Here is a 19,093-nt window from a genome sequence, read left to right as displayed (position 1 = left end):
CATAAGGCATTTATCATTGCACTGCCTTATTTGTGTGCAAATCTTACCAACCTGATTGTACTAAAGGCCTAAGCCCAAGTGTGTATATACACACACACACCCAAATAGAGGCTTTATTTCTTCCCTTGTCTAGCATAGCAGACACTGAAAAGTACTTTTCAACAATATTTCCCTCCGCTACAGAGAAGACTTTTAGGCTTGGAGGCGCAGGAGTGAAAGGAGGCACAGTGGTCCTTAGTTAATCTCAGGAAGTTATATTCGTATAATACTTTCTGGTTTGTAAAAAGCTTTCACATGTATCTCTTCATGTAACATCAGAAACAAATACCACAGAAAAGTGAATAGAGTTGTCTGTAATGAGTTTGAGTGTGTAAAATCAGAGCTATTAGCAAATATTTAGGAAAAGTAAAAATTAAAGGAGAAAAGAAAGTGGCTAGCTTTGTGGAAATAACATAAATAAAGCTGATTTTAAAGAAATTAAAAACCTAAAAAGATTGAGTGGAGAAAGTCTACAGAACTTTGGAATGCTAAAGAAGTTTTAAATTAGACTGAAAAGAAGGAGATAATGAAGGCAATAAAAGATTGTAGGGAACTAATAAAGGCAGAGCTTTATGGTTTTGAAAGTCTCTGGTCAGCCTGTGGTATTTCAGAGCAGAAATCCAGAAAGGGTATTTGAGAATAGACAAGAACACTATGCTGGTGACTGAATAAAACATGGTCAGGTAATTCATCAGAAGCAGAATCCATTCATGAAAATCTGGCAATGCTGGAAGATGGTAATAGGCACTTGAGCACTTCAGAAATCAGTCTTTAAGCACACAGGTGATTTGGATGAAAACAGAAGATATCAAAACATTCTTATTTCTTGTGAATAACTCACAGCATTGAGCCTTGACATCACATATCAACACTTTGGATATTGTGAAATCCTTTTCATCAGATACCTAGGATTCCCAATGTGCTTCTGAACAGACATATTTTCTTTTTTTTCTTTTTGAGACAGAGTCTCACTCTGAAACCCAGGCTGAGGTGCAGTGGCACCATCTCGGCTCACTGCAACTTCAATCTCCAGGTTCAAGCAATTCTCCTACATTGGCCTCCCAAGTAGCAGGGATTACAGGCATGTGTCACCATGCCTGGCTAATTTTTGTATTTTTTGAAGAGATGGGGTTTCACCATCTTGGCCAGGCTGGTCTCTTAAACTTCTGACTTCATGTGATCTGCCCGCCTCGGCCTCCCAAAGTGCTGGGATTACAGGTGTAAGCCATGGCACCCAGCCTGAACAGATACATTTTCTCCTACCACTCAAGACGTGAGTTTCTCTCCTTGTAGGCTGCCTCTAACCTGATCTTCCTGTCCCCAACTGATAGTGCAGTTTTGAAACCATGAATAATAATTATAAATATTTGGTATGAACCTTCAGACCTGGAGAAAGTTTAAGCTTAGCTGGCATAAGCCTTGATGCACAGTCAGCTATAAACTGGGGAAGACGGACACAGATGACGTCTTAGCACTTCGTTAGGACCAAGATAACTAAAAGGTAAGAAACAAGATGGTAAGTCTTACAGAATGTCTTCAAAATTCATAATAATCATTTTGATCTAACTTGATAGGTTGATTTTTATTTACCTGAATGTGAAAGATTCCCCCTAAAGTGTAGCAAAATTAATGTAAACTAACATAATTAACATTGACTAAACAGTGGAGTTCTATGGATGGAGCAATTTCACAATGTCTTAATGATAAAGCAGCTGTTTAAGGCATTCTTCTCATCTGTACTATCATGGTAGAGAAATATGGATTCCCCCACCTCAATTCTGAAAACAGTATGTACATGGCAACAAATACACTAGATTGACCCAGAATCTAGAACCTCAAAGAAGAATACATAAACAAAAATGGCATAAGTTAGAAATTTCTCAGAAATACAGACATCAAATTTTTGGAGCTACAAAGGCCATTTTACTGGTACATTTAATAGATGTTTATTAGCACCTATCATACAAGGCACAATGAAGAGTAAAAGACCTCATTGATCTGACCAATATGTGAAAGATTCATTAGAGGCAAAATGAATGGTCAGAGCAGCAGCCCCCCAGATCAGAGCCATCCAACCAGATGTCCTAAAGTGCTAGCTGAGGGCAATTAACAAGTCCAGAAGGCCATTTAAATCCACTGGGTGAGAACAAACTATTTTAGGTCCTACAACTTTCAGATGACTCTCCCATGGCCTCCTATCAAATGACTTCTTCTTCCAATCACTTTCTAGAATGTAGAAGATAACTCATCATCTCAGCCAGACTACATTTTCCCATACCTGATGATGTATAGTGGTAAATAAAGCCCTGGTCCACAACTTCTGTAACCATTAAGGGCTCCAGGGTGGCTTCAGTTCAGTGACAAATGAGCACCAGTGCTGGCATGAATACTATGGGTCACTGTGAAATAATTTTTTTCCCTACATGGCTTCTCTGATGTTGAACAAGGTATGAAGTTCGAGTGAAACCTTTTCCACATGTATCACACTGATAGGGTTTCTCACCAGTGTGGATTTTTTGATGTTCAATAAGACTTCTATTCCGGGTGAAACTTCTCTCACACTCATTACATTTATAAGACATGGGAGCCTCAATATTTTCCCACTGGCTTTCCGTCCTACCCTGCCTTTCCCAGGACTCCCCATGCTCAGGATTCTGAACATTTTTATCACCATGAATCCTCTGATGTCTCAGGAGATGTGAATTCCGCCTAAAGGTTTTGCCACACATATTGCACTGATATGGCTTCTCCCCAGTATGAATTTTGTGATGTTCAAGGAGGCTGCAGCTCTGGCTGAAGGTCTTCCCACAGTCATCACACTCATAGGGCTTCTCCCCAGTGTGGGTTCTCTGGTGTTTGATAAGATTTGAGCTGTGACTGAAGACCTTACCACATTCTTCACACTCATATGGTTTCTCACCAGTGTGAACTCTCTGATGAATGACAAGGGCAGAGCTCCCAATGAAGGTCTTCCCACAGTCTTCACATTCATATGGTTTCTCGCCAGTGTGGATTCTCCTGTGTTTAGTCAGGCCTGAACTTTGAGCAAAACTCTTTCCACATTCATGGCAATAATGTCGCTTACTCCCTACAGCATTTTTCTGCTTTCTTTGTAACCTGCCCTCCTGTTCACCAGCTTCTGCACATGTAGGATTCTGGGCAATGTCTTCCCTCAGGTGGCATATCTTCCCATGCTCCTTTTTTGAAAGCTTCTTGACTGGAGGCAAGTCCCTGCTCTCAGTCTGTTTTTCACCACCTGAAACAACAAATGGCCAGCAACCGTGGGTTATGCCCTGCCATGGGAGGAAAGCTCTGTGATGAGTACCAGGGAAGCAAGAATTACAGAAGTCTATATATGCCCAGGATGAGGATTTAAGTGCTAGAATAAGGATGGGAATAAAAGGGGAGAACAGGGGTGCTGGGGAGGAGGGAGACCTAAGAATGAGAATGGGGCCACTGGAAGGGTTCAAACTGGGAATGGAGGGAAAGTGGTGAGGACCCAGGACTATGCAGGGGACATATGTGGTGGTTCTAAACTCTAAGAATAGTAAGGCAGGGCCATGCACCTAGGATTAGATTTTGAAAGGGCTAAGCAGAGGGTGATAGTAACAGGGCAAGTGGAAGGATTTCTGAAGCATCTGCAAGAAATGACAAAAGCAAAGACTAGAAATTGGTGATGGATCAATGACATGGGCCGTCATCTCTAACTGTGCCCCAGGCAGAGGCAAAGTTCTCAAACAGAGCTGGCACTGGCACTAGGAGTTCTGAGTTAGAATCCCCACCATGCCACCAATAAGCTATGAAATTTCAAACAATTGAGGTAATTTACGCCTCTGCACCCTCAACCCTAAGGTCAGGGTCTGTAGTTGATTTCTAAGGTTGCTTCTGGCTCTCACATTCTGAATCCATGGCTCATTTCCTGAAGAGGCCCCCCAGCTTTCCTCTTCAGTCAGGGATAGGAACAAGAGGACATCAACATTTACTGAGCATCTCCTATGAGCCAGACCTGTACTAGGAGTTGTGTCAATTTCACCTCACTTATCCTAACTAGAACAATGGCATGGCAGAGGAGAAAGCAAGGTCAGAAGGAGTAAGAAGCTAGTAGTCAGTAACAGACTTTCAGGAATGGTGATTCTGAATCCAAACATAACGGGGACTCAACAGCTTCTAACAGCCCAATAGGTTCTAATACACAAAAGAATGCCAAGCAATCTTAAGACAAATTAGTGTCTCAGTCTTACCAAGGGAGACCAGGCTGCTATGGTTCTCCTGCTTTTCATCTCTGTAGATGTTCACCTGAGATGAATCCAGCTGTGTCCACCCAGGAGAGAGGGTCAGAGCCACATCTTCCATTTTCAGCAACCCCTAAAACAATAGGTAGTCCTAACTAGCTCCTCTTGCCTAAAATTACTCCCAAAGCAAAGAATGAACATCACCTTTAAAGAGCAAGTGTGGCACACCTACACCGATTTAGCTTTATCTCTAATAACATTACCAAAAACACCTGCCAAATGAAAGAAATATTACACACATTTTAGAATAAGTACTTTCAATAAATATCGAAACAGTCCAGAAAGTGAAAAGGTTTGGAAAACAAGGGTCAATGCAGCAAAAGGAATGGAACTATGTTGAAAATTTTCAAAAGATTTGCAGTATGCTTTGGCAAAGTGAGGGTAGAGGTTCATTTACATTAATAGTTTTAAAAATACAATGAAATCTAGGACTGAAGGGAGAAAAATTAGGGGAAAAAAGGATACTACAGAGCCTTAAACACTGAGATCTTCAAGCAGGACATGAAAGGCTGCATAGTAAATTGAAATCTAGGTTGAGAAAAGATTGTTCATATTGTAATATAAATAACTTTAAGAGACTATGCCTTATCTGACCTTTCAGGTATAAGTTCTTTGAGGGCAAGGGTCAGGCCTTTATATCCCCCACCAACAGCACAGCTTATTCTATTTTAAAAAGCAAAACAGAATGACCATCCCAACAAAACCTTCCATTTGCTTTTGCGGAACTGCCCTTGTTGAAGAAGAAAAATCACATTGAGGAAGAGGCTGACCTAAGAAATGTAGTAGGAAAGATCTGAGAAGCACAAATAACATTCCAAGGTTGTTGTGAAACAGGAAAATCCTCTTAGGTGGGCACCAAAATGATGGTAGACAATAATAGGCAACTTTGGGATAGATGAGAAAACTCAAATCCATATAGATCTAGGATAGGGGTGGGGTAGGACCGGGGAGGGAGGAACCTAATGCGGAGCCCAACAGTAGTGAAAGGTATGGGGTGCTGGGGAGGGAGAGGAGCTCCAGCTCACCTGGGACCCTGGAGTGAGCCTGGAAGCTACCATTGCATCTTCTCTGCAGCACCGTCCCTGGGCAAGCCCAGGAACCTGGAGAACTAAGAAGGAAAGAAGCTCTGGATGAGAACTACCCTAGTATTCAGCCTCCCTGCCTTGCAAAATCCAAGTTCAGAAACTGGGGCAGTAAGTTATTGCCAATAAGTTTATACAGAATGTGTTCCTTCCAAAAATGCCTGATTCCCACCAGCTCAGGCCCTAGGGCCGAAAGAAATCTGGTGTGCTCTGCAGATATACAAAAACCACGTGCAGAATCCTTGGTAGGAGTGGTGAAATGAAAGCAACATAACAAAGCTTTCCATTTGAAGACCTTTGGGTTTTGAATTTTGCTAGGAGATGGTGAGTAAAGAGGGTTTTTTGGTTTTGTTTTGTTTTGGTTAAAATGTCTTTAGTAGACATTAGGATGCTTTCTACTTCAGGTATGAAAAACTAGGAGGAGGCCAGGCACAGTGGCTCATCCCTGTAATCCCAGCACTTTGGGAGGCTGAGACAGGTGGGTTGCCTGAGTTCTGGAGTTCGAGACCATCCTAGGCAACCTGGAGAAACCTGTCTGAACCAAAATTACAAAAAATTGGTGGGTGTAGTGGCCTGGGCCTGCAGTCCCAGCTACTCAGGAGGCTGAGTTGGGAGGACTGCTTGAGCCTGGGATACAGGTTGCAGTGAGCCAAGGTCTCACCACTGCACTCTAGCCTGGGTAACAAAGTGAGACCCCCATCTCAAAAAAAAAAAAAAAAAAAAAAAAGAAAGAAAAGAAAAGAAAAAGAAAAAGGAAAAACTAGGAGGAGTCAAATAAGGCTTGGTCCAGAAAGGAGGAAATGGAAGACTGCTTAAATAGAACTTGCTCAGACTCAAAAGAGAAGTAGAAGAAACCTTAGGTTTCCCTACAATAAGTCAATTTGCAAGGGGCAGAAAACAAGTTGGTTTAGGCAAGGAACTCTGCTGAGAAATAAAGATTGCATGTTGGATGGCATGTCCAAGTGTTGTATGTCTTAGGAATCGACCCAGATATTCACAGCACGTGAGGAACAGCATGGAACACACAGCTGCTTCCTGTTAAGTGATTTTCACTCTTCTAGTTATAGATTTTACAGGGTTTAGATTTACACTCTTCTATTTGTGGTAGTCCTACTATCTCTGGAATGTTCTGGCTGGCTTTACAAATTCTGCCTTACTTTCTTCATAGCACTTACCAATATCAAAAATTATATTATTATTTGCTATCCTCCCTGCTAGAATGTAAGCTCCATCAAAGCAAGAATTCTGTCTTATTGGTGGCTCTCTCTCCAGTACCTACAACACTGGTTACCACAGATGAGGGCTCCCTAAATATATCTTTAATGAATGGAGATCACCATGTTGTTTAAAAACTGATTATTTCTAGACATCAATTTTAATAAAATAGGATTTACTATGTCCTAGTTTGGTTTGAAATTTCTCTTTTAGACTCAGTCTTAAAATAGAGTCTCTCTGTAAAGAGCATATAAACTGTAAATGGATCTTTTGAGTGATCCTTAAATGAAATTGGATGAAGTGTATAGAATTCATACAACCCAGAAGAGAATACTCACCTCTGTCTTGTAAGGGCTGGGATCCCAGAGATTCATGCTTGAACAGAGCCTTCACTGGTTGGCATTGGTTACTTTGAGACCCTTGAGTTTGTGTCAACAGTGCCATCTTGCAACAGAGCATTTCTTGCCCTTGGTCACCAACTGGAACCTAGAAGTCATTATTTTTAGTTATCTACCCAAAATTTCTATGTTTTCCATGTGCAAGTGATTTCTATTTTCTAGGCACTGTTTCTGAAAGCCTTATGATATTAACACAATTCATATAGATAACAACCCTATGAGCTATTATTTTGGATTTTTGTGATAAGTTGCTGAAAACGGAGATGTGGCCCTGATCCTCTCTCTTGAGTGGACAGCATTTTTGTTGTTGTTGTGTCTTTTTTTTTTTTTTTTTTGAGATGGAATTTCACTCTTGTTGCCCAGGCTGGAATGTAATGGCATGATCTCGCCTCTCCACAACCTCCACCTCCAGGGTTCAAGCGATTCTCCTGCCTCAGCCTCCCTAGTAGTTGGGATTACAGGCATGGGCCACCACACCCAGCTACTTTTTGTATTTTTAGTAGACACGGGGTTTCTCCATGTTGGTCAGGCTGGAATGTAATGGCATGATCTCGCCTCACCGCAACCTCTGCCTCCGGGGTTCAAGTGATACTCCTGCCTCAGCCTCCCTAGTAGCTGGGATTATAGGCATGGGCCACCACACCCAGCTACTTTTTGTATTTTTAGTAGAGATGGGGTTTCTCCATGTTGGTCAGGCTGGTCTTGAACTCCCGATCTCAGGTGATCCATCTGCCTCGGCCTCCCAAAGTGCTGGGATTACAGGCATGAACCACTGTGCCCAGCCAAGGGTGGACAGTGTTTAAGCAGCTTGCCCTTGTCACCCAGCCTGGGCAAGGTGCTTTTAAGCAAGCTGCTTCAATAAGTGGCAATGCTAGGATGGGAGCTCAGACAGAATGACTCCAGATCCTGTGGTCTTACCATTACTCTAGGCTCCCTCATTATATACATCTGTGTGTTTACGAAAACCCTTTGGACACTGGTGCTAAATTCCCAAAGAATACTAATATATTTTCTAATCTGAAAAATGAGGATAATAATTTCTACTTTATGGGGTTTTGGAGACCAGTAAATAAGATCACAGTATGTGAAATCACCTAACATAGGGCCTGGCACATAGTTATGTCCTCATTAAAAGCAGGTTTCCTCCAGACATTTATAGCTAAATTATAGTTTTCAAGTTGCTGTCTCATGTGCAGCTCAGAATTTCCCACATCTTTTATGAAGAATGAAGCTAAGAGATTTATAATGACTTCCCACTGCTACAGGGCTCGGGTGCAATAGACCTAAGTCAAGAACCTCGGTATCCAGCTCACCAGTTAGAAGGCTTTGGCCACACAGGTCCTCTGAGGGTGTGTGCACAGGGACACAGGACAATGAGAAGAGGAAATAGTCCCTCATAAAACAGGGAAGAACATGAAGGTAAAAATCGGCCCAGTTTCTACCAGAGGTTCATAACCAGTGGTCCATGGACTTTCTCCTAAGTGGTCCATGAACTTAGACAGGACAAAAACTAATCTTATTTTTACTGGTCTTTAAGAGAGAGTTAACATTTCCTTCAACTATGAATGGAAGCAACAAATCAAGGTAGCATAAGCAGTACCCAGGACTTTGTCACCAATAGAACCTGCACATGTTTTCACATCACATTACAACCAGGCAAATAGATGCTTATCACCATTCTGAAATTGCCAATTATAAGCCCTGTCCCTAGGTCTTATTATTTAGTGCACTAATAAAAATCCACATATATTACTTTAATACAAATTTAACTCTTTGCTAACTGTATGTCATTATGGTTGTGTTCTTTTGTAATCCTTTATAGTTTCTTTATATATTTAAAAACATAATTCTGAGAAGGAGTCCGGGGACTTCACCTTACTGCCAAGGACGTTCACAGTACAAAAAGAGATGGAGAGCTCCTGGATCTTAAAGGAATGCCCCTCACTCCGATCTGGGATTTCAGGAGGAAACAGACCACAGCGCTCAGATATTAAACCTGTTCTTTCTACCTGCGGCGCCGGTTCATCCAGCTGCCTCTCCAAATACTCCAATAGCACCACCACCTCCTCCCCGCTCTCTGGATGCTGCTCCCGCACCCAGCTCTGCAGATTCCCCGGCAGGATGGTCAGGAACTGCTCCAGCACCAGCAGCTCCAGGATCTGCTCCTTGCTGTGCATCTCAGGCTGCAGCCACTGTCGGCAGAGCTCTCGGAGCCGGCTCAGCGCCTCGCGGGGACCCGCAGCCTCCGGGTAGCGGAAGCCTCGGAAGCGCTGGCGGGAGCGTTCGGGGCCCCGAGCAGGGCTGCAGGATGCGCTCACCTCCGCCGTCAAGGCGGAAGCTTCCTCCTTCTCTACCTTCACGGTCAGAAGCCCCGTCTGGTCTTCTGCAGACTGGGCGTCCAGGGCTGCGTTTTTTCTCGGTTCTCTAGCCATTCTGACCCAAGGCAGTACTAAGGTCTCACTCTAGTTGCGACTTGTATATCTTCAGAGGATTCTGGAAAGGTGGTAAATTGTCCAGTAAAACTGCAAGTGGTCCCCCTCCTCTCATGCCCAGAGGCCCAGGACACTCCTGAGGCGCAGCTGCACAGATCTCTCTTATAGTCCGTGCCCTTGCAGGGTCGTCCTCTGCACTTCACTCTGAATCCCACAGTAAGTATCCCCAAAGGATGTCTGGAAGTGAAAGTGATCACTCTCCAGACACAGGAGGGAAGTTGAGGCTGGAGCACAGGAAGCCTCGCTGGCAACTAAGGCAACTTCCTGGGCTCTCTAGGAAGCTTCTCTCAGTGGTTGTCTCCGAGTTAACCCTTTAGCTACCCTGTCCTTACCACCACACAAGGGAAGGCAGTTAAGGGAAAGAAAAGGAAAGGATGACGTACACTGGGATCATAAGAAATAGGACTGAGCCTTTAAATCCTGGAAGGATGCCGTTGTGGCTCATATTTCTTTCCTATGTAAAGCTTGCTTAAGCAGCTGGCATAAAATTAACACTAAAATTGAGCTGGAAAGCAGGGGTTCCCCAGAGCCCTAAAAACTCTGGCAAGAGGACCAGAAACATCAAAGCAGCGGAACACATCACCAGGCACTTGCCTGGAGTGAGCAGTGGCTGCCCTTGGTCCTTCCCCACTCACCCCCTTAATCTGTCACTTTTTTTCCTCCTCATTAAGGTCAAACTACTTGAAAGAAAGCCCCCCCACCCCAACTGTAGCCCTCACCTCCCACTAATCCTTAACACAGTGTCCCACTCCCCCCTCACCACTTTGCACATTCTGTGGCTGCTTCTCTGGCAATCAGGCTTATGCTTCTCTCCACCTTCAGAAACTCTCTAGTCTCTGGCTTCAGGGACCCCATTCTCTTCTGCTTTCTTCCTTCCTGTTTCTTCCCAGCCCCCATTCACAGTCAAGCACAGTGGCTAGATACACAGGTAGCCAGGTTACCTGTGTAATCCTGGCTTTACCACTAACTGGCTGGGTGAGCTTGGTAAATTATTTACCCTCCCTGTGCCCGACTTTTCCAATCTGTAAATAGGGAAAGTAATAGTAGATAGGGATGTTACAGGCATTAGTAGGGATTAGATAATATTGAGAGCACTCTTGTGTAAACTGCTTAGAACAATGCCTGGCATGTGATAAACTAGGCCTATCCTATAATAGGAGAAAGCCTTGAGAATTCTTTGAACTAGATGGGACTCGATTTTAAGCCGTAATTGACTGTAAGTTTTTTTGGCTGGACACTTCAGTAAGCCCCTTTCTGCCCAGTGGAATGGAGAAGCTACAAAATGCAAGTTCAGTAATTTATTAGGGGAAAAAATACCATGTCAGTGCTTCCCTGAGTTTTTCTTTCTCTGCCTATGCCTCTATGTTCCAAGGATTAGGAAGGAAAAGAACTTCAGAAAATGAGAGGTCCCAAAGACTTTTGCAAATGAAAACTGCTACAAAATATCTTTCTCTTGATGAGCTACCACAGAAGGTAGAGGGCAGTGCCCCTGAAGTATCCTTATAAGTAAACTTTAATATAAGTAAGTTTCTAGATCCTAATATTTACAGAAACAAGTTAAGTTAGCAGTTTTCACACTCTGTCAGAGAAAATCACTGGGGAGCTTTTAAAACATCCTGATACCTAGACTGCAAGCAGGATCAATTAAATCAGAGTGTCACAGGATGGGACTCAGGCATTAATAACATCTTTTTGTTGTTTTTGTTTGTTTTGCGACAGTCTTGCTGTGTCACCCAGAGATGGAGTGCAGTGGCACAATCTTGGCTCACTGCAACCTCTGCTTCCTGGGTTCAAGTGATTCTAGTGCCCCAGCCACCTGAATAGCTGGGATTACAGACATGCGTCACCATGCTGGTCTCGAACTCCTGGCCTCAAGTGATCCACCCACCTCAGCCTCCCAAAGTGCTGGGATTACAGGTGTGAGTCACCATGCCTGGCCAACTTTCCTAGATGATTCCAACATGCAGGTGAGTTTGAGAGTTAAGGAATTAAATGACACTTTAAAAATCAATCAGCCAAATCCAGCATGTGGGATATTCTGTAGAACAGAATGATGCAGGACAAGTGAGCCCCAAAATTAGGGCTTAGCTCAAGAGGATGCTTTGCTTTGCCCAGGGAAGAGTTCAAGGGCAAGCCAGTGGTATGAGGCAACAACTTTTATTGAAGTGTCAGTGTACCACAGCAGCAGAGGTACTGCTCCTTACAGAGCAGGGCTACCCCCTAGGCAGTGTGCCCAGAGTAGCAGCTCAGAAGCAGTTCTGCAGTTACATTTATACCTACATTTAATTATATGCAAATTAAGCATCCAATTATGCAGAAATTTCTAGAAAAGGGGTGTTAACTTCTGAGACACCTGGTCATTGCCATGGAAAGGGGTGGCAACTTCCTTGTGTTGCCATGGCAATGGTAAACTGACATTGCACATTGGTGGGTGTGTCTTGTGGAGAGGTGATTTTGCCTCTTCCCTCTTAGCTAGTCTTCAATTTGGTCAGGTGTTGGAGCCCCACTTCTGGAGTTGAATTCTGCCTCCTACCTCATTCCTCCCTCAGAGATTAGATATGCCTTCTTAATTTTAAGCAGGCTGCAGAAGGGCAGTGGTCCATCTTCTGTAACTGCTTCCTGCTTAGTTTATGGGTATAGGCCCTGCCTAGCACTGGAAGAGTACAAATCTCTGGATACCATATCTAAGGGCAGGATGCTTTTATTTTCTGGGTCAGTAGATGGGATGGGTTGGAAGCCTTTTGACAGCATTTTCTTTATCTGGAACTGTTGTAATTTAGAAGACACAGATTTTATAAAGAGGTTAAACAAGCAAGGGCCAAAGATTAGTAATAACAAGATGGCTATTAAAGGTCCTAGGAGAGAGAAAAACTAGGTGAGACTTTGAACGGCACTTTTGATAATTGACCAGATATAGTTGGAGTCAGTGCCCTGATTATAGATATGTAACCGGGTAGCTTGCTTATAGATCTTGTGAAAGTTAAACTCAACCTGTTCAAAGTTGTTAATACATGTGCAGCAGGTTTTATTAATAACTGCACAGACTACATCTTGTTTGGCTAGTAAATAATCTATACACTGGGGCTGGCAAGTCAGGGGCTCTTCTCTGGGCATTCCAGATACCCATCTTATGACACTTTTTCAGGATGGGTAACCCTGAAGGGTCAGGTTACTTAAAGCATTTGCTAATAATTGCACTTTTGGCTATTGTTAAACCTCTTTTGCCCTGTCCCTATTGTTGTAAACTTTAAAGGCCACATTTAAAAGGCTCATAGGGGTTTGAGGTCCTATTGCTGCTTTTTGTAGCTTCCTCCTAGTGTAAGGGACAGATTGAGTAATAAAATGCATACCTAGGAGAGCTTGTCCTTTTTGGGAGTCTGGGTCTGTATTAGTATATTTTCTGAGTGTTTCACCGAAATGACCCTGAAATAGAGTGGGATTTTCTCATTTTCCCTGAGTTATTTCTATAACCTTGTCGTAAATGACTGGCTTAACCACACAATTTTCCTTCACTTTTTTTCTTTTCATGGCACAGCAAGCAAATGGCAATACTTGCAAGTCATGACAAGTGAAATCAAAGAATATGGTAAAATGTATAAACCTTTTTTTTTTTTTTTGATTCTCTGAAAACTGGCCAAATTTTTCCTTGTATAAAACCAAATTATAGATAGACAATGCCCCTTGTACTGTAAGTGTTCCTCCATTTCCATCAGCTACCTCCTGCAATGGACGTAGGTTTGACTTTAGGGGCTTATATGGGGCCCTACTCCTGGTGGTCCTGGTTGGGCTTACTTTTTTGGGCCCTGGGGGGTAAGGGCTTGGGCTAGTTGGATAAGGGGAAGGGGTGCCTGATGACCTTGAGTTAGAATCCTTCATTAGAAAACTAATGGGACTACCCTCAGAATACGACTGAGGAGACTTCAGACAGGGCATAGGCCTTCTACAGGGGAGCTGCTTGGAGAGCATCCCTTAGGTGTGGCTTTCTGGTGTTTGGAAGTAATGTGAACCACTATAGAGCCACAGAAGCCTGTGCATAAGAGATCTCTATTTTCCTTTCTTTTTAGAGAGCAAATCTACTTGTTAAATATCACTATGATGTAAAGAACCCTGCCTAGGTTCTTTATCTAGTTTAAATTTACTCCAGTTGTCTACAAGCCACCCTAGTGGCGAGTCTCTTGGGATGCTCACTGTTGTCCCCGTGTTTAATAAAAATATCTACAGGGGTTTCAACTACCCTAAGTTTATTTTATCTTACTTTTTAAGAACGAGTCTCACTCTTGTCACCCAGGCTGGAGTGCAATGGCACAATCTTGGCTCACTGCAACCTCCACCTCCCAGGTTCAAGTGATTCTCATGCCTCAGCCTTCCAAGTAGCTGGGATTACAGGTGCCCGCCACCATGCCCTGCTAATTTTTGTGTTTTTAGTAGAAATAGGGTTTCGCCATGTTGCCCAGGCTGGTCTCAAACTCCTGGGCTCAAGCGATTCACCCACGTCAGCCTACTAAGGTGCTGGGATAACAGGCATGAGCCACCACGCCTGGCCTAGTTAGCCTAAGTTTAGCAAATGCCTAGTTATTTTTCCCTTTTAATTTCTCACTTTATTCTACAGAGAAGGCATAATTGAGGGAGCAAAGTGTTACGAAGGTGCATTATGAGCTGAACTATGAATGGGCAGTAGAATGTTGAACCTAAATTTTGCAGACAGCAAGTGTTATGCGGAGAGAGGCTAAACAAATGGTGACAATGGAAGGGAGAAAGGAAAAGGGGTTGCCCAGGGGGAAATCTCGGAGGCCCTGACTTGCTGGAGAACCTACCTACCAGCAGAGACACTGAAAAAAAATGTTTGGGTGGCCACTTGTTTACTGCTGTAGGTGGTTGGCTGTCATGCCAGGGGATTGGGTACTCCCAGCTTCTTCAACCAAGAGGGCTGAGCAAGGCAGTTATAAGCTAGCACAACGGAAGGGGACTGCAACTGGCTATTAGGGAAGTAACTTCTAACTTTAGGGCAGACAAAGGCGAGACCAATATTTTCCTAGAGGTAGGGACTGTAATCCACAATCCTAGAGGGAATGTCAATGCTGAAAACCCCAGAGCATCTGCCGGGGCAGCCGAAAATACCAAAACCCAGAGTGCCTGAGTTTCAGCCAGCGAGGGTCTCCTCACCAAATACTGAAAACCCCATGGAGGCTGGACATGGTGGCTCACGCCTGTAATCCCAGCACTTTGGGAGGCCAAGATGGGTGGATCACCTGAGGTCAGGAGTTCAAGACCAGCCTGGCCAACATAGTGAAACCCCTTCTCTACTAAAAACACAAAAATTTGCTGGGCCTGGTGGTGCATGCCTGTAGTCCCAGCTACTCGGGAGGCTGAGGCAGAAGAATCACTTGAACCTGGGAGGCATAGGTAGCAGCAAGCCAAGATCATGCCACTGCACTCCAGCCTGGGTGACAGCAAGGCTTGGTCTCAAAAGAAAAAAAAAAAACTGAAAACAAAACATATATTTTAGGACTGAAAATGACTGGTGGAGCAATAAAATGGAGTCAGAGGAGAAAGAACTGGGGGAAGATGTGGCAAGGATGTGCTTCAAGGCACTCAAACAACAGGGTACTTTTAACTGACCACTTACCCAAAGACTTTTACTTCCTATCTTACCCGATATTAGGGGGTGAGGTAGGGGAACACAAGGAACATTCACTTATCCTCAAGAGTCAAAATGGCTCTGACCGATCTTTCACATGGGACCCAGGTGAAAGTCTCTCCCGATTTCCTCAGCTTAGGTGGGCTCAGCTGTCACATGGGGGACCAGGATGGGGCTGGTAACCCACCGGCCTGCTGGCTGGAGCAGTGGGTCCCATATAAGGCAGCAGCATTATGACCCCTTACACATCCACTTGGCTCCACCTGTCAGGGAAAATGATGGCTCTGAAAAGAACCTCTGGTTACTGTTATAGCTCTGTAGTGTTGGCAGCTCTTTATTGTTAGAACTCTTGCAGCCTCAGTCACAGACTGCTTTGCCATCTCTCCATTTACCTTCTCACCAATCGCCATCTCTCACTGGTCTCTTGCTGTCTTGCTGACTACCATCTCTCATCATCTCTTGCCAATCACCACTTCTCTGCTGATCACTGATCATCTCTTTTGTCTCGCTGCCTTACTACTATCTTGCCTTCATGCTGATTGCCTCTTTCTCCACTGTCTCTGCTGTCTTCATCCCATCTGGGTTGCCAGATGATGCAGGACAGGTGAGCCCCCAAACTGGGGCTTAGATCAGGAGGGTCCTTTTTTTATTTCTTTTTTATTTCTTTTTGCTTGTTTCATAAAATGAATGAATCAATGGTTCTCAGCTTAATTCAGGAAAGAATTCAAAGGTGAGCTAGTGGTGTTAGACAACAGCTTTTATTGAAGCAGTAATGTACAGCAGCAGCAGAGGTACTGCTCCTTTGCAGAGCAGGGCTAACCAATAGGCAGCATGTCCAGAGTAGTATCTCAGAATCTGTTCTGCAGCCATATTTATACCCACTTTTAATTATATTCAAATTAAGGGGCAGATTATGCAGAAATTTCTAGAGAAAGGGTGGTAACTTCCTGGTCATCAGGTTGTTGCCATGGAAAGGGGTAGCATGGCAATGGTAAACTGACATGGCACATTGCTGAGCATGTCCTACAGAGACGTGCTTTTGCCTCTACTCTGTTTTGGCTAATTCTCAATTTGTCTGGTGTCAGCCCCACTTCTGGAGTCGAGTGAAGACTCCTACCTCAGGAAGACCTAGATTCTTCAACAAATAAATGGCATTAATAAACATTCAGAGGAGAAAGGGGAACTATAAATTAAAAGACACTGAATAGACTTATCAACCAAATGTAATGGAAATGGTAAACCTTATTTGGACCCTGATAAGAACAAAACAATTGCAAAAAGACATATTTGAGACAATTGGGAAAATTAAAACACAATGATATTCATGAATTACTGTCAATTTAGTTGTCATAATGATACTATGGTTATGTTTTTGAAAAGTCCTTATTTGTTAGAAATTCACGCTGAAGTACTTGTCCTTGTAAGCTGATATAATGTCTGGGATTTTGCTTTACAATACTCAGAAAATAAAAGAGGAAGAAAAAAAGAAAACAGCACAAACATGATAATTGTTGAAGTTAGGTGAGACACATATGGGAGTTTGTCATAATATTCTTTCTATACTTACATATGTCTGACATTGTCCATAGTAATTTTCTTTTAAATTTAAAAAATCCTACCTTCCTTCATTCCTGAATAATTCAGTCCAAAAACCATTAGGTGGGGCCACAGGAGATGGAGGAGGAGGTGGCAGTCCAGCCTAGAGTGAACTTGGACCCCAAGTGGAGTGAGGAGAGTGTCACATGGGTGAGAGGAGGAAACTATGGTAGAAAAATTGACACATACATTGCTACCATCTATTCCATAGGCCTCATTCCAATTTCACCAAGTTGTAACATTTGAGGTCTGAGCCCAACTGAGATAAGTGAGAAGGCATGGGGAAATTGATTATATACATGAAAGATTGATTAAATAATCAGTTACAGTCATCCTTTGGTATCCTTGGGGGATTGGCTCCAGGACTCTCTCAGGTACCAAAATCTGAGGATGCTCTTTTCCCTAATATAAAATGGAAGAGTATAGTATTTTCATGTAATCTATACCCAGTATACTTTAAGTAGTTTCCAGATGTACTTATAATATCTAATACAATGTAAATGCCATGTAAATATTTGTTACAATGTATTTCTCTATTTGCATTATCTTTTTCATCATTGTCAAGAAAAAAAAAAAAACCCTTTTTATCTGAGGACTGCAAACCCCTTTAAATGATCAGACCCAGAGAAGCACTGATATGCAATAGCACTCATGTCACACTCCCCTCTTGAGCTAAATAAATTCCTCTTAAAGGCACTTGCTTATGTGGGCTCTGCATAACTGTCCTCATTTTGGCTTAAGTGATCTCTTTAAAATAGTATTTTGTGCCTCAGCTTCTTCCTGTTAGGTCAACATTGCATTGTTATTTTCAATTTTTTTATTTTAAATGTTTTTTTTATCTGTAATTGGTTGAACCCAAGATACAGACAGCCCGCTGGTCATATTAGCATCCAGGTTTCTCACTGTCAGAGAAGGGAGTTACAAACATAAAAAATAAAAGGCCAAAATGAATCCTGCAGTATTGGATTAAAATTAAAGGTGTTGGTGTGAACTCAATGTTCCACTATCTGTAGTTACTTATAGAAATAAATATAGACATAGGTATGTAGGTGTGTGTAATATATATATATATACACACACACACACTCACACATATGTAATTCCCACATGAGCCACAGGTCTCTTGGAAATGTTATCCAAAAGACCACTAGAATGGCTAAATGGTAGAAAAGAGGGCTTTATTGGTTATATTAGTTTTCAAACTGGGAAGAGATTGTCTCTTGCGTGGACCAAAGGTACCCTCTTCCAGGAAGGAAAGGACAAGTTGGGCTTTATGCTTCACAGTGTATGACAATAAAGTCATGCATATTCAGCAGGTTTGGGGGAAAGCTGGATATATTTATGAGGGGAGCGGAGTTCATGTGCGGTAAGTAAACATAGATGCAACATACATCCCATGTTCACTTTGGGGTAGCGTGGGGTGGGTAGCATTAAAATGAGGGAGAATTTGGCTCTTCATGTCTAAAGGTGAACTACAGGACACAAAGACAATTTATATGCAGCCCCTATGAGCCGGCTGAAACTGGCTTAACATCTACAATTGCTAATCAGAAAATAATGCTTGTAAGGTTGGTCCTCTATTCAGTCGGAGTTGTAGTGCTCTGGGTTATAAATCAGAATTGGGATTTGCCTGATAGCTCCTGTTATTAAGGCGTTTAGTAAGAATATGGCTTTTCTTGTAGCCGTCGGAATTTAGAAATTTGCTTTACCAGCAAGGCCCTGAACCATCGAACACAAGCAGGTATACATGAACACATGCAGGTAAGGTTAAGATTGTTTCCTTAACTTTAAGGTTCATCTTAGTTGATAGAGGTGTGTCTATTTTGGTCTCTCAGATCACAGAGACAAGACTCTAAAAAGATGACACCTTTTTAGCACTGATCAGGGTCGGTGTATCTCAGCCTTCCACTGACAAAAATCTCTTTTCCTTCTCCTAAATCAGAGGAGTCAAGGAGAGGCATTTCCAACTCTTGGAGCTACTGTGGGTTTGAGCATCACGACAAACACCACAAACTATTTGAGAGAGGCTCTTCCTAAGAATATCTCTTCTCCCCACTCCTCTCACTCCCATGTAAGAAATAGTCCATTACCAACAAAATTGATAAAGGGCCTAAAAATTTAAAGAAAGGTAACAAAAGCCAGTCATCAAGACACTAAAGGTAAGGTGCTCCTTATAGGAAAAAAATAATAAATAATAATAGGAGATCATTATTACATCATGCTTACTCCATGCAAGGTACTATTTTAGGTGCTTTACATATATTCATTTAATCCTCGCGGACACAATCCTCACAGTCTTATCTAATGGGTTAGGTGATATACATTATCTCCATTTACAAAG

At 42.8% G+C, this 19,093-nt stretch overlaps 1 protein-coding gene across 11 annotated transcripts; it reads right to left on the bottom strand.

Moving 5' to 3' along the window:
• Positions 1-1,939: 1,939 nt before the first annotated feature.
• Positions 1,940-9,744, bottom strand: ZKSCAN4 (zinc finger with KRAB and SCAN domains 4). 11 transcript variants are annotated; one of them, XM_005553771.5, is made up of 5 exons: positions 8,901-9,744; positions 6,967-7,114; positions 5,357-5,439; positions 4,281-4,404; positions 1,940-3,295 (listed from the first exon to the last, which is right to left on the bottom strand). In XM_005553771.5, the coding sequence occupies exons 1-5, from the start codon at positions 9,456-9,458 to the stop codon at positions 2,436-2,438; spliced, it is 1,773 nt and encodes a 590-aa protein (XP_005553828.2). In that variant the 5' UTR covers positions 9,459-9,744; the 3' UTR covers positions 1,940-2,435. The 11 variants fall into 11 exon arrangements, with proteins under 11 accessions (XP_005553828.2, XP_005553829.2, XP_005553831.2 ...); XM_005553772.5 differs by having other exon boundaries at positions 9,036-9,744; XM_005553774.5 differs by having other exon boundaries at positions 9,123-9,744.
• Between the last annotated feature and the right edge of the window lie 9,349 nt (positions 9,745-19,093).

The sequence above is a fragment of the Macaca fascicularis genome, chromosome 4 (genome assembly GCF_037993035.2).
Source record: "Macaca fascicularis isolate 582-1 chromosome 4, T2T-MFA8v1.1".
NCBI classification, from domain to species: Eukaryota; Metazoa; Chordata; class Mammalia; order Primates; family Cercopithecidae; genus Macaca; species Macaca fascicularis.
This window is presented reverse-complemented; position numbering and strand designations above follow the sequence as displayed.

Coding starts and splice junctions, on each gene's coding strand:
- ZKSCAN4 (XM_005553771.5), bottom strand. CDS start 9,458: ATGGCTAGAGAACCGAGAAAAAACGCAGCCCTGGACGCCCAGTCTGCA. Junction 7,115..8,900: donor TGAACGTCCTTGGCAGTAAG/GTGAAGTCCCCG, acceptor AATGACTTCTAG/GTTCCAGTTGGTGACCAAGG. Junction 3,296..4,280: donor TAGCAGCCTGGTCTCCCTTG/GTAAGACTGAGA, acceptor TTGTTGTTTCAG/GTGGTGAAAAACAGACTGAG.